At 39.4% G+C, this 16,044-nt stretch overlaps 1 protein-coding gene across 7 annotated transcripts in view; it reads left to right on the top strand.

Moving 5' to 3' along the window:
• smarca2 (SWI/SNF related, matrix associated, actin dependent regulator of chromatin, subfamily a, member 2) overlaps positions 1-16,044 on the top strand; it is a 182,105-nt gene that overhangs the window by 110,079 nt on the left and 55,982 nt on the right. For 6 of the 7 annotated variants that reach the window (XM_065026942.1, XM_065026946.1, XM_065026945.1 and 3 more), the window contains 2 exons: positions 5,225-5,302; positions 6,524-6,742. In XM_065026942.1, the coding sequence (XP_064883014.1) occupies positions 5,225-5,302; positions 6,524-6,742 (297 nt within the window). Of the gene's footprint in view, positions 1-5,224; positions 5,303-6,523; positions 6,743-7,354; positions 7,632-16,044 lie in introns of those variants that run through there. The other variant, XM_065026947.1, reaches the window with a different exon arrangement.

Raw genomic sequence — 16,044 nt, 5'->3', positions numbered from 1 at the left:
TACAATACAAGTACAGCATACCATACAATACAAGAACAGCATACAATATACTACAGGTACACAATACAGGTACAGCATACAATATACTACAGGTACACAATACAATACAGGTACAGCATACCATACAATACAGGTACAGCATACAATATACTACAGGTACACAATACAATACAGGTACAGCATACCATACAATACAGGTACAGCATACAATATACTACACGTACACAATACAATACAGGTACAGCATACAATATACTACACGTACACAATACAATACAGGTACAGCATACAATATACTACAGGTACACAATACAATACAAGTACAGCATACCATACAATACAGGTACAGCATACAATATACTACAGGTACACAATACAATACAGGTACAGCATACAATACACTACAGGTACACAATACAATACAGGTACAGCATACAATATACTACAGGTACACAATACAATACAGGTACAGCATACAATATACTACACGTACACAATACAATACAGGTACAGCATACAATATACTACAGGTACACAATACAATACAAGTACAGCATACCATACAATACAGGTACAGCATACAATATACTACAGGTACACAATACAATACAGGTACAGCATACCATACAATACAGGTACAGCATACAATATACTACACGTACACAATACAATACAGGTACAGCATACAATATACTACAGGTACACAATACAATACAAGTACAGCATACCATACAATACAGGTACAGCATACAATATACTACAGGTACACAATACAATACAGGTACAGCATACCATACAATACAGGTACAGCATACAATATACTACACGTACACAATACAATACAGGTACAGCATACAATACACTACAGGTACACAATACAATACAAGTACAGCATACCATACAATACAGGTACAGCATACCATACAATACAGGTACAGCATACCATACAATACAGGTACAGCATACAATATAATACATGTACACAATACAATACAATACAGGTACAGCATACAATACAAGTACAGCATACCATACAATACAGGTACAGCATACCATACAATACAGGTACAGCATACAATATAATACATGTACACAATACAATACAATACAGGTACAGCATACAATACACTACAGGTACAGCATACAATATACTACAGGTACACAATACAATACAGGTACAGCATACAATACAAGTACAGCATACCATACAATACAGGTACAGCATACAATACACTACAGGTACAGCATACAATACAAGTACAGCATACCATACAATACAGGTACAGCATACAATACAAGTACAGCATACCATACAATACAGGTACAGCATACCATACAATACAGGTACAGCATACAATACAAGTACAGCATACCATACAATACAGGTACAGCATACCATACAATACAGGTACAGCATACAATACAAGTACAGCATACCATACAATACAGGTACAGCATACAATACACTACAGGTACAGCATACAATACAAGTACAGCATACCATACAATACAGGTACAGCATACAATACAAGTACAGCATACCATACAATACAGGTACAGCATACCATACAATACAGGTACAGCATACAATATACTACAGGTACACAATACAATACAGGTACAGCATACAATATACTACAGGTACACAATACAGGTACAGCATACCATGCAATACAGGTACAGCATACAATATACTACAGGTACACAATACATGTACAGCATACATTTACATTTACATTTAAGTCATTTTGCAGACGCTCTTATCCAGAGCGACTTACAAATTGGTGCATTCACAATACAAGTACAGCATACCATACAATACAGGTACATCATACAATATACTACAGGTACACAATACAATACAGGTACAGCATACAATACACTACAGGTACACAATACAATACAGGTACAGCATACAATACACTACAGGTACACAATACAATACAAGTACAGCATACCTGTAGTATATTGTATGCTGTACCTGTATTGTATGGTATGCTGTATACCATACAATACAGGTACAGCATAACATACAATACAGGTACAGCATACAATACAATAAGGTGCAACATACAATACAGGTACAACATACAAAACAGGTACAGGTACAGTATACAATACACTACAGGTACAGCATTCTATTCCAGTACAGGTACAGTATGCGGTACAATACAGGTACAGCATACCATACAGGTACAGCATACAATACAGGTACAGCATACAATACAGGTACAGCATACAATACAGGTACAGCATACAATACAGGTACAGCACACAATACAGGTACAGCACACAATACAATACAGGTACAGCACACAATACAGGTACAGCACACAATACAGGTACAGCACACAATACAGGTACAGCACACAATACAGGTACAGCATACAATACAGGTACAGCACACAATACAGGTACAGCATACAATACAGGTACAGCACACAATACAGGTACAGCATACAATACAGGTACAGCACACAATACAGGTACAGCACACAATACAGGTACAGCATACAATACAGGTACAGCACACAATACAGGTACAGCACACAATACAGGTACAGCACACAATACAGGTACAGCATACAATACAGGTACAGCACACAATACAGGTACAGCACACAATACAGGTACAGCACACACTACAGGTACAGCACACAATACAGGTACAGCACACAATACAGGTACAGCACACAATACAGGTACAGCATACAATACAGGTACAGCACACAATACAGGTACAGCACACAATACAGGTACAGCATACCACACAATACAGGTACAGCACACAATACAGGTACAGCACACCATACAATACAGGTACAGCACACAATACAGGTACAGCAAACAATAAAATACAGGTACAGCACACAATACAGGTACAGCACACAATACAGGTACAGCATACAATGCAATACAGGTACAGCATACAATACAGGTACAGCACACAATACAGGTACAGCACACAATACAGGTACAGCACACAATACAGGTACAGCACACACTACAGGTACAGCACACAATACAGGTACAGCACACAATACAGGTACAGCACACAATACAGGTACAGCACACAATACAGGTACAGCATACAGGTACAGCACACAATACAGGTACAGCACACAATACAGGTACAGCACACAATACAATACAGGTACAGCACACACTACAGGTACAGCACACAATACAGGTACAGCACACAATACAATACAGGTACAGCACACAATACAGGTACAGCACACAATACAGGTACAGCACACAATACAGGTACAGCACACAATACAGGTACAGCACACAATACAGGTACAGCACACAATACAGGTACAGCACACAATACAGGTACAGCACACAATACAGGTACAGCACACAATACAGGTACAGCACACAATGCAATACAGGTACAGCACACAATACAGGTACAGCATACAATACAGGTACAGCACACAATACAGGTACAGCACACAATACAGGTACAGCATACAATACAGGTACAGCACACAATACAGGTACAGCATACAATACAGGTACAGCATACAATACAGGTACAGCACACAATACAGGTACAGCATACAATACAGGTACAGCACACAATACAGGTACAGCACACAATACAGGTACAGCATACAATACAGGTACAACATACAATACAGGTGCAGCACACAATACAATACAGGTACAGCACACACTACAGGTGCAGCACACAATACAATACAGGTACAGCACACACTACAGGTACAGCACATAATACAGGTACAGCACACAATACAGGTACAGCACACAATACAGGTACAGCACACAATACAATACAGGTACAGCATACCACACAATACAGGTACAGCACACAATACAGGTACAGCACACCATACAATACAGGTACAGCATACCACACAATACAGGTACAGCACACAATACAGGTACAGCACACCATACAATACAGGTACAGCACACAATACAGGTACAGCACACCATACAATACAGGTACAGCACACAATACAGGTACAGCATACCACACAATACAGGTACAGCATACCACACAATACAGGTACAGCACACAATACAGGTACAGCACACCATACAATACAGGTACAGCACACAATACAATACAGGTACAGCACACAATACAGGTACAGCACACAATACAGGTACAGCACAGCACACAATACAGGTACAGCACACCATACAGGGTACAGCACACAATACAATACAGGTACAGCACACCATACAATACAGGTACAGCACACAATACAGGTACAGCATATAATACAATACAGGTACAGCATACAATACAGGTACAGCACACCACACAATACAGGTACAGCATACCACACAATACAGGTACAGCACACAATACAGGTACAGCATATAATACAATACAGGTACAGCATACCAATACAGGTACAGCATATAATACAATACAGGTACAGCACACAATACAGGTACAGCACACAATACAATACAGGTACAGCATACAATGCAATACAGGTACAGCATACAATGCAATACAGGTACAGCATACCATACAGGTACAGCATACAATGCAATACAGGTACAGGTACAGCATACAATGCAATACAGGTACAGCATACAATGCAATACAGGTACAGTACACAATACAGGTACAGCACACAATGCAATACAGGTACAGCACACAATACAGGTACAGTACACAATACAGGTACAGCACACAATACAGGTACAGCACACAATACAGGTACAGCACACAATACAGGTACAGCACACAATACAGGTACAGCATACAATGCAATACAGGTACAGCACACAATGCAATACAGGTACAGTACACAATACAGGTACAGCACACAATACAATACAGGTACAGCATACAATACAGGTACAGCACACAATGCAATACAGGTACAGCATACAATACAGGTACAGCATACAATGCAATACAGGTACAGCATACAATGCAATACAGGTACAGCATACAATACAGGTACAGCACACAATACAATACAAGTTGTATTGTACTGGTACAGCATACTACAATGCAGTAGAATACCCTGGTACAGCATACTACAATGCAGTAGAATACCCTGGTACAGCATACTACATTGCAATGCAGGTATAAAATACAATATAGGTACATCATACAATACAATGCAGGTACAGCACAAAACACAGGTACAGTATACGGTACAATACAGAAACAGCATACATCTGTACTGTCTGATGTCTGTCTTTTTGTACTGTGTGTCTGTAGGAGGAAGACGAGGTGCCTGATGATGAGACTCTGAACCAGATGATCGCCCGTAATGAGGATGAGTTTGAGCTGTTCATGGTGAGAAGCACATTACATTAACAGTAGCCTTTGGTATGGTGCTTTCGAGACATTGATATGAGTTTGAATACTGACACAATAAGATCACTATAGGGTAAAGGTTAGGATTAAGGTAAAGGTTAGGGTAAAGGTAAAGGTTGGGATAAAGGTTAGGGAAAGCATAAAGGTTAGGGTAAAAGTTAGGATTAAGGTAAAGGTTAGGATTAAGGTAAAGGTTAGGGTAAAGGTAAAGGTTGGGATAAAGGTTAGGGAAAGCATAAAGGTTAGGGTAAAAGTTAGGATTAAGGTAAAGGTTAGGGAAAGGGTAAAGGTTAGGGAAAGGGTAAAGGTTAGGGAAAGGGTAAAGGTTAGGGGTAAGGTTAGGGAAAGGGTAAAGGTTAGGGGTAAGGTTTGGGGTAAGGTTAGGGTAAAGGTTAGGGTAAAGGTTAGGGATAAGGGTAAAGGTTAGGGAAGGTAAAGGTTAGGGTAAAGGTTAGGGTTAAAGGGTAGGGTAAAGGTTAGGGAAAGGGTTTTAGGGATAAGGTTAGGGAAAGGGTAAAGGTTAGGGATAAGGGTAAAGGTTAGGGAAAGGGTAAAAGTTTGGGGTAAGGTTAGGGTAAAGGTTAGGGAAAGGGTAGAGGTTAGGGAAAGGGTAAAGGTTAGGGGTAAGGTTAGGGAAAGGGTAAAGGTTTGGGGTAAGGTTTGGGGTAAGGTTAGGGTAAAGGTTAGGGAAAGGGTAAAGGTTAGGGAAAGGGTAAAGGTTAGGGAAAGGGTAAAGGTTAGGGTAAAGGTTAGGGTAAAGGTTAGGGAAAGGGTAAAGGTTAGGGATAAGGTTAGGGAAAGGGTAAAGGTTAGGGATAAGGGTAAAGGTTAGGGAAAGGGTAAAAGTTTGGGGTAAGGTTAGGGTAAAGGTTAGGGAAAGGGTAGAGGTTAGGGATAAGGTAAAGGTTTGGGAAAGGATAAAGATTAAGATTAAGGTAAAGGTTATGTTAAAAGTTAGGGTAAAGGTACATTTTTGGGTTAAGGTAAAGGTTAGGGTAAAGGTAAAGGTTAGGGTTAGTGTAAAGGTTAGGGAAAAGGTAAAGGTTAGGTTAACATGTTATTGTTAAGGTAAAGGTTAGGGTAAGGGTAAAGGTTATGTTTACGGTAAAGGTTATGGTAAAATGTTAGGGTTAGGGTGAAGTTTAAGGGTTAGGCTAAAGGTTAGGGTTAGAAATCAATAAAGTGTTGTTTCCTCTTTAGAGTATGGACCTGGACCGGCGGCGGGAGGACGCCAGGAACCCTAAAAGGAAGCCACGTCTGATGGAGGAGGATGAGCTGCCATCTTGGATCGTCAAGGATGACGCAGAGGTGGAGCGGCTCACTTGCGCGGAAGAGGAGGAGAAGATCTTCGGCCGAGGATCACGCAGGAGAGGCGACGTTGACTACAGCGATGCCCTGACAGAGAAACAGTGGCTCAGGGTAGGCTGGAACATATTATTTTATTCTCAATAATAACTTAATAATAATTACTTAACTTAATAACTTATTTATAAAGATTAAACAAAACATAGAAACAATGGCTCAGGGTTTGCCAGAATCTAATTCCATTAACCCCCTAGTGGTAGGGAGAACTAAATAACCCTAGGGAATGGGACAATATTACATCAGTTGCAAACAGCAGAAGCTGTCAAAGGATAGCCTACCACGCAATTCAGTAAAGTGCTGTTTACGGCCTTGTGTTTTTCACAATGTCTGTATTGGCGGCAGTACTAACTTTCCTTATATTTCTCATGCAACAAATACGAATGAAGAATGGAGAAAGACCCACTTAGAAATTGTGGCATGCACTACTCATGTAAAAAAGCAATATGGCGCCGATAGTTAGGGCAGCTCTGCTTCTAGTTCCTAAGCAACTTTGCAGTATTTTGTTTTTTTTTGTGTGTTATTTCTTAATTATTAGCCCAGGATTTTTTTTGTGATATTACATACATCCGTAAATAACTTTTGGATATCAGACCGGCGGTAACTCACCAGCATTACGACTGGGAATATGACTTTCCTGAATTGGATCCTTTGTTCGTACCCCCCAAGGGCAATTGAACTGATGCCAGAGGCTGATCCAAATCACCGCCGGTGGAGAAGAGGTATTTGGAGTGGACTTGTTCTCCGACTCAGGAGGCGTGCACACCATCCACCGCTTCCGAGTGTATTACTCGCTAATGTTCAGTTTCGGGATAATAAAGTAGACGAGTTCAGGGCGAGGATCTCCTTCCAGAGAGACATCAGGGATTATAACATACTCTGTTTCACAGAAACATGGCTCTCTCGGGATATACTGTCTTTGTCCATACAGCCAGCTCGGTTCTCAGTATATCGCGCAGACTGGAATAAATTACTCTCCAGAAAGATGAAAGGCGGGGGTGTATGTTTCATGATTAACTACTCATGGTGTGATTGTGATAACATACATAAACACAAGTCCTTTTTTTCACCCGGCCGGGAAAACCTCACAATCAAATGTTGACCTTACTACCTACCAAGAGAATTCTCTTTGGTTATAGTCATAGCCGTGTATATTTCCCCTCAAACTGATACCACAACAGCCCACAAAGTACTACACTGGACTTTATGCAAACTGGATTACACATATCCTGAGGCCACATTTGTTGTAGCTGGGGATTTTAACAAAGCAAATTTAAGAAAAAAACACTATCAAAGTTCTGTCAACTTATTGACTGTAGTACTCGCGCTGCTAAAACACTCGACCACTGCTACTGGTCCTCCCCCGCCCTCCGCAATCACATCTCCATTTTGCTCCGTTACTCTCGTCTGAATCCACGCTGCAAGACTGTTTTTACCACGCAGACTGGGATATGTTCCGGGTCGCCTCGGAATAACATCGACGAATACACCGATAAGGCCTCTGAGAATAACATCGACGAATACACCGATAAGGCCTCTGAGAATAACATCGACGAATACACCGATAAGGCCTCTGAGAATAACATCGACGAATACACCGATAAGGCCTCTGAGAATAACATCGACGAATACACCGATAAGGCCTCTTGAGAATAACATCGACGAATACACCGATAAGGCCTCTGAGAATAACATCGCCGAATACACCGATAAGGCCTCTTGAGAATAACATCGACGAATACACCGATAAGGCCTCTGAGAATAACATTGACAAATGCACTGATTTGGTGACTGAGTTTATCAGGAAGTGTATAGGGGATGTTGTACCCACTGTGATTGTTAAAAATCTACCCTAACCAGAAACTGTGGAAATCGCATTTCACCATGGCAAGGTGACTGGGAATATGGCCGAATACAAACAGTGTAGTTTTTCACTCTGTAGGCAATCAAACAGGAAAAAATGTCATTCAAGAGACAAAATGGAGTCACAATTCAACGGCTCAGACACGAGACGTATGTGGCAGGGACTCCAGACAGTCACGGACTACAAAAGGAAAACCAGCCACTTCGCGGAAACCGACATCTTCCTTCCAGGCAAGCTAAAGACCTTCTTTGCCCGCTTTGAGGATAACACACTGACGTGGCCTGCTACCAAGGATTGTGGGCTCTCCTTCTCCGTGGCCGACGTGAGTAAGACATTTAAATGTGTTAACCCTCGCAAGGCTGCCGGCCCAGACGGCATCCTTAGCCACGTCCTCAGAGCATGCACAGACCAGCTGGCTGGAGTGTTACAGACATATTCAATCTCTCCCTATCCCAGTCTGCTGTCCCCACGCTCCATATCACTCACTTCTGTCATCATGAAGAGCTTTGAGAGCCTAGTTAATGATCATATCACCCTACCTGACATCCTAGACCCACTTCAATTTGCTTACCACCCCAATAGATCCACAGACGATGCAATCACACTGCACACTAGCCCTATCCCATCTGGACAAGAGGAATACCTATTCATTGACTACAGCTCAGCATTCAACACCATAGTACCCTCCAAGCTCATAATTTAGCTTGTGGCCCTGGGTCTGAACCCCGCCCTGTGCAACTGGGTCCTGGACTTCCTAATGGGCCGCCCCCAGGTGGTGAAGGTTGGAAACAACACCTCCACTTCGCTAATCCTCAACACTGGGGACCCCAAGGGTGCGTTCTGAGCCCTCTCCTGTACTCCATGTTCACCTGCATGGGTGAACAGGGAGTACAGGAGAGGGCTCAGAACGCCTCCAACTCAATCATCAAGTTTGCAGACGACACAACAGTAGTAGGCCTGATTACCAACAATGATGAGACGGCCTACAGAGAGGAGATGAGGGTATAGGGAGTGCGGTGCCAGGAAGGAAAAAAATCGACAAAACAAAGGAGCTGATCGTGGACTTCAGGAAACTGCAGAGGGAGCACGCCCCTGTCCACATCGACGGGACCGCAGTGGAGCAGGTGGAAAGTTTCTCTGCGTGATGCCCAACGCATCATCAGGGGCAAACTACCTGCCCTCCAGGACACCTACAGCACCCAATGTCACAGGAAGGCCAAAAAGATAATCAAGGACAACAACTACCCGAGCCACTGCCTGTTCACCCCGCTATCATCTAGAATGTGAGGTCAGTACAGGTGCATCGAAGCTGGTACCGAAGCTGTTTTTCAGTCTATCTCAAGGCCATCAGACTGTTAAATAGCAATGACTAGGCGGATATCACCTGGTTACTTAACCCTGCACCTTAGAGGATGCTGCCCCATATACAAAGACTTGAAATCACTGGGCACTTTAACTTCTTGACGCTACCCATCCCATTAGCGGGATCATTTTCGTCAGCAACCGCTGAATAGCATAGCTCCAAAGTCAAATAATATTACTAAAAAATATTCATATTCTTGAAATCACAAGTACAATATTGCAAAACACAGCTTAGCCTTTTGTTAATCCACCTGTCGTCTCAGATTTTGAAATGATGCTTTACAGCGAAAGCAATCCAAGCGTTTGTGTAATAATAATATAAGTTTATCAATAGCATAACAAAACATTATGTACACTAAGCATTAAGTAGCTAGGTTACGAAAATCAGAAAAGCAATCAAATTAATCGTTTACCTTTGATGATCTTCGGATGTTTTCACTCACGAGACTCCCAGTTACGCAACAAATGTTCCCTTTGTTCCATAAAGATTATTTTTATACCCAAAATACCTCAGTTTGTTTGTCGCGTTATGTTCAGAAATCCACAGGAAAGAGCGGTCACGACAACGCAGACGTATATTCCAAATAATATCCATAATGTCCACAGACACACGTCAAACGTTTTTTTATAATCAATCCTCAGGTATTTAAAAAAAAAATAATAATATTCGATAATATATCAACCGGGTGTGTAGGTTTTTCAATAACACCGGGAGAAACAATGGCCGCTTTACTCTGTAGCGCAAAACTCACTCTGAGAGCCCCCACCTATCCACTTACGCAATGTGATCTTTCACACTCATTTTTTCAAAATAAAAGCCTGAAACTATGTCTAAAGACTGTTGACACCTTATGGAAGCCATAGAAAAAGGAATCTGGTTGATATCCCTTTAAATGGAGGATAGGCATGCATAGGAACAGAGAGGTTTCAAAATAAGAGGCAATTCCTGATTGGATTTTCAATCAGGTTTTCGCCTGCAATATCAGTTCTGTTATACTCACAGACAATATTTTCACAGTTTTGGAAACTTTAGAGTGTTTTCAATCCTAATCTGACAATTATATGCATATTCTAGTTTCTGGGGCTGAGAAAACGAAAAACCAAAGTACTGCCCCTACACGCAAAAGGTTTAATAATGGAACACTAGTCACTAATAATGTTTACAATGTGACAGACCAGGGGATTGGGTCAACATGTTTACACAGATCAGACAGAAGAGGAGTAGCTCAGTTTCAAAGGTATTCAAATAATAGTCCAAAAGAAACCTTATAGTCTCCCCCAAGATACCTTCTCCGGGATACCTTCTTCTGGGCTTCGGGTCCCCAACTATACAGGAGTCCCCAGTCTCTTCCCTGTGTGCTGCTCTTCTGGCAGCTTTATTGGAGTTGTACAGCTGGTGAGCAATCAGCCCTTGATTACTCCCCAATCAGCCCCAATTAGTCCTGGCCGGAGAGCACGTGGAGACCTGGCACGTCCAGCAGATGGAGCCATCGCCTCATGATTTATACTCCGTCTGTCACCAGGCCTCGACGAGTCTCCCCCTGTCGGCTGACCTGCTGTACGCCACAACATATTTTTGCTTTACTCATCTCATATGTATATACTGTATTCTATTATACTGTATCTTAGTCAATGCTTTACTCATCTCATATGTATATACTGTATTCTATTATACTGTATTTTAGTCAATGCTTTACTCATCTCATATGTATATACTGTATTCTATTATACTGTATTTTAGTCAATGCTTTACTCATCTCATATGTATATACTGTATTCTATTATACTGTATTTTAGTCAATGCTTTACTCATCTCATATGTATATACTGTATTCTATTATACTGTATTTTAGTCAATGCTTTACTCATCTCATATGTATATACTGTATTCTATTATACTGTATTTTAGTCAATGCTTTACTCATCTCATATGTATATACTGTATTCTATTATACTGTATTTTAGTCAATGCTTTACTCATCTCATATGTATATACTGTATTCTATTATACTGTATTTTAGTCAATGCTTTACTCATCTCATATGTATATACTGTATTCTATTATACTGTATTTTAGTCAATGCTTTACTCATCTCATATGTATATACTGTATTCTATTATACTGTATTTTAGTCAATGCTTTACTCATCTCATATGTATATACTGTATTCTATTATACTGTATCTTAGTCAATGCTTTACTCATCTCATATGTATATACTGTATTCTATTATACTGTATTTTAGTCAATGCTTTACTCATCTCATATGTATATACTGTATTCTATTATACTGTATTTTAGTCAATGCTTTACTCATCTCATATGTATATACTGTATTCTATTATACTGTATTTTAGTCAATGCTTTACTCATCTCATATGTATATACTGTATTCTATTATACTGTATTTTAGTCAATGCTTTACTCATCTCATATGTATATACTGTATTCTATTATACTGTATTTTAGTCAATGCTTTACTCATCTCATATGTATATACTGTATTCTATTATACTGTATTTTAGTCAATGCTTTACTCATCTCATATGTATATACTGTATTCTATTATACTGTATTTTAGTCAATGCTTTACTCATCTCATATGTATATACTGTATTCTATTATACTGTATTTTAGTCAATGCTTTACTCATCTCATATGTATATACTGTATTCTATTATACTGTATTTTAGTCAATGCTTTACTCATCTCATATGTATATACTGTATTCTATTATACTGTATTTTAGTCAATGCTTTACTCATCTCATATGTATATACTGTATTCTATTATACTGTATTTTAGTCAATGCTTTACTCATCTCATATGTATATACTGTATTCTATTATACTGTATTTTAGTCAATGCTTTACTCATCTCATATGTATATACTGTATTCTATTATACTGTATTTTAGTCAATGCTTTACTCATCTCATATGTATATACTGTATTCTATTATACTGTATTTTAGTCAATGCTTTACTCATCTCATATGTATATACTGTATTCTATTATACTGTATTTTAGTCAATGCTTTACTCATCTCATATGTATATACTGTATTCTATTATACTGTATTTTAGTCAATGCTTTACTCATCTCATATGTATATACTGTATTCTATTATACTGTATTTTAGTCAATGCTTTACTCATCTCATATGTATATACTGTATTCTATTATACTGTATTTTAGTCAATGCTTTACTCATCTCATATGTATATACTGTATTCTATTATACTGTATTTTAGTCAATGCTTTACTCATCTCATATGTATATACTGTATTCTATTATACTGTATTTTAGTCAATGCTTTACTCATCTCATATGTATATACTGTATTCTATTATACTGTATTTTTAGTCAATGCTTTACTCATCTCATATGTATATACTGTATTCTATTATACTGTATTTTAGTCAATGCTTTACTCATCTCATATGTATATACTGTATTCTATTATACTGTATTTTAGTCAATGCTTTACTCATCTCATATGTATATACTGTATTCTATTATACTGTATTTTAGTCAATCCAAAATGTCTCATCTAATATTTATATATTCATTTATTCTTTTACTTTTAGGTTGTGTGTATCGTTGTGAAAATGGTTAGATATTACTGCACTATTACTGCACTATTACTGCACTATTACTGCACTATTACTGCACTATTACTGCACTATTACTGCACAGCTAGAAACCCAAGCGTTTCGCCTCACCCGCAATAACATCTGCTAAACATGTTTGTGGCCAATACAATTTGATTTGATTTGAAACAGGACTTTAATTTCAAAATAGCAGTTTGACAGTTTTAATTTTCTGCCATTTCTTGGGGATTAATTATTAATCAGTGGAAGCAAATAAAACCACTGTTCTGAACTAATATTTATACCAAATGTTTTAGGGTCTGTACTCAGGTCAGCTACATAGCTGTACGTCCATAGTACATGTCTTTTACCAAATGTTTTAGGGTCTGTACTCAGGTCAGCTACATAGCTGTACGCCCATAGTACATGTCTTTTACCAAATGTTTTAGGGTCTGTACTCAGGTCAGCTACATAGCTGTACGCCCATAGTACATGTCTTTTACCAAATGTTTTAGGGTCTGTACTCAGGTCAGCTACATAGCTGTACGTCCATAGCGTTCAGGTCTTTAATCAAATGTGTTAGGGTCTGTATTAGAGGTCGACCGATTCTGAATTTTCAATGGCGATACCGATTATTGGAGGACCAAAAAAAGACGATACCGAATAATCGGACGATTTATTTAATATATATATATATATTTTTTTTGTAATAAATACAATTTCAACAATACTGAATTAACACTTATTTTAACTTTATATAATACTTCGATAAAATCAATTTAGCCTCAAATAAATAATGAAACATGTTCAATTTGGTTTAAATAATGCAAAAACAAAGTGTTAGAGAAGAAAGTAAAAGTGCAATATGTGCCATGTAAGAAAGCTAACGTTTCAGTTCCTTGCTCAGAACATGAGACCATATGAAAGCTGGTGGTTCCTTTTAACATGAGTCTTCAATATTCCCAGGTAAGAAGTTTTAGGTTGTAGTTATTATAGGAATTATAGGACTATTTATTTCTACCATTTGTATTTCATTCATCTTTGACTATTGGATGTTCTTATAGGCACTTTAGTATTGCCAGTGTAACAGTATAGCTTCCGTCCCTCTCCTCGCTCCTATCTGGGCTCGAACCAGGAACACATCGACAACAGCCACCCTCGAAGCTGCGTTACCCATCGTTCCACAAAAGCCGAAACAACCACTCCAAGTCTCAGAGCGAGTGAGGTTTCAAACGCTATTAGCGCGCACCCCGCTAACTAGCTAGCCATTTCACATCGGTTACACCAGCCTAGTCTCGTTAGTTGATAGGCTTGAAATCATAAACAGCTCAATAGCTGCTGGCAAACGCACGAAAGTGCTGTTTGAATGAATGCTTACGAGCCTGCTGCTGCCTCCCATCGCTCAGTCAGACTGCTCTATCAAATCATAGACTTAGTTGTAACATGATAACACACAGAAATACGAGCCTTTGGTCATTAATATGGTCGAATCCGGAAACTATCATCTCGAAAACAAGACGTTTATTCTTTCAGTGAAATACGGAACCGTTCCGTATTTTATCTAACGGGTGGCAACCATCAATCTAAATATTCCTGTTACATTGCACAACCTTCAATGTTATGTCTTAATTATGTGAAATTCTGGCAAATTAGACTGCCCAAACTGTTGTATATCCACTGACTCTGCGTGCAATGAACGCAAGAGAAGTGACACAATTTCACCTGGTTAATATTGCCTGCTAACCTGTATATCTTTTAAATATGCAGGTTTAAAATATATACTTCTGTGTATTGATTTTAAGAAAGGCATTGATGTTTATGGTTCGGTTCACATTGGAGCAACGATACACACCGCATCGATTATATGCAACGCAGGACATGCTAGATCTACTAGTAATATCAACCATGTGTAGTTAACTAGTGATTATGATTGATTGATTGTTTTTTATTAGATAAGTTTAGTGCTAGCTAGCAACTTACCTTGGCTTACTGCATTCGCGTAACAGGCAGGCTCCTCGTGGAGTGCAATGTAATCAGGTGGTTAGAGCGTTGGACTAGTTAACTAGTCCCCCGAGCTGACAAGGTAAAAATCTGTCGTTCTGCCCCTGAACGAGGCAGTTAACCCACCGTTCCTTTTACCAAATGTTTTAGGGTCTGTACACAGATCAGCTACATAGCTGTACAACTCTTGCGTTGTATTGGCTGTGTACTTAGGGTCGTTGTCCTGTTGGAAGGTGAACCTTCACCCCAGTCTGAGGTCCTGAGCGCTCTGGAGCAGGTTTTCATCAAGGATCTCTCTGTACTTTGCTCCGTTCATCTTTCCCTTGATACTGACTAGTTTCCCAGTCCCTGCCGCTGAAAAACATCCCCACAGCATGATGCTGCCACTTCCATGCTTCAACGTAGGGATGGTGACAGGTTTCCTCCAGACGTGACGCTTAGTATTCAGGTCAAAGAGAGCAATCTTGGTTTCATCAGACCAGAGAATATTGTTTCTCATGGTCTGAGAGTTGCCTTAGATGCCTTTTGGCAAACTCCAA

The sequence above is a fragment of the Oncorhynchus nerka genome, linkage group LG13, assembly GCF_034236695.1.
Source record: "Oncorhynchus nerka isolate Pitt River linkage group LG13, Oner_Uvic_2.0, whole genome shotgun sequence".
Lineage (NCBI taxonomy): Eukaryota > Metazoa > Chordata > Actinopteri > Salmoniformes > Salmonidae > Oncorhynchus > Oncorhynchus nerka.
Note: the sequence above shows the minus strand (reverse complement) of the source record. Positions and strands in the feature narration are given on the sequence as shown.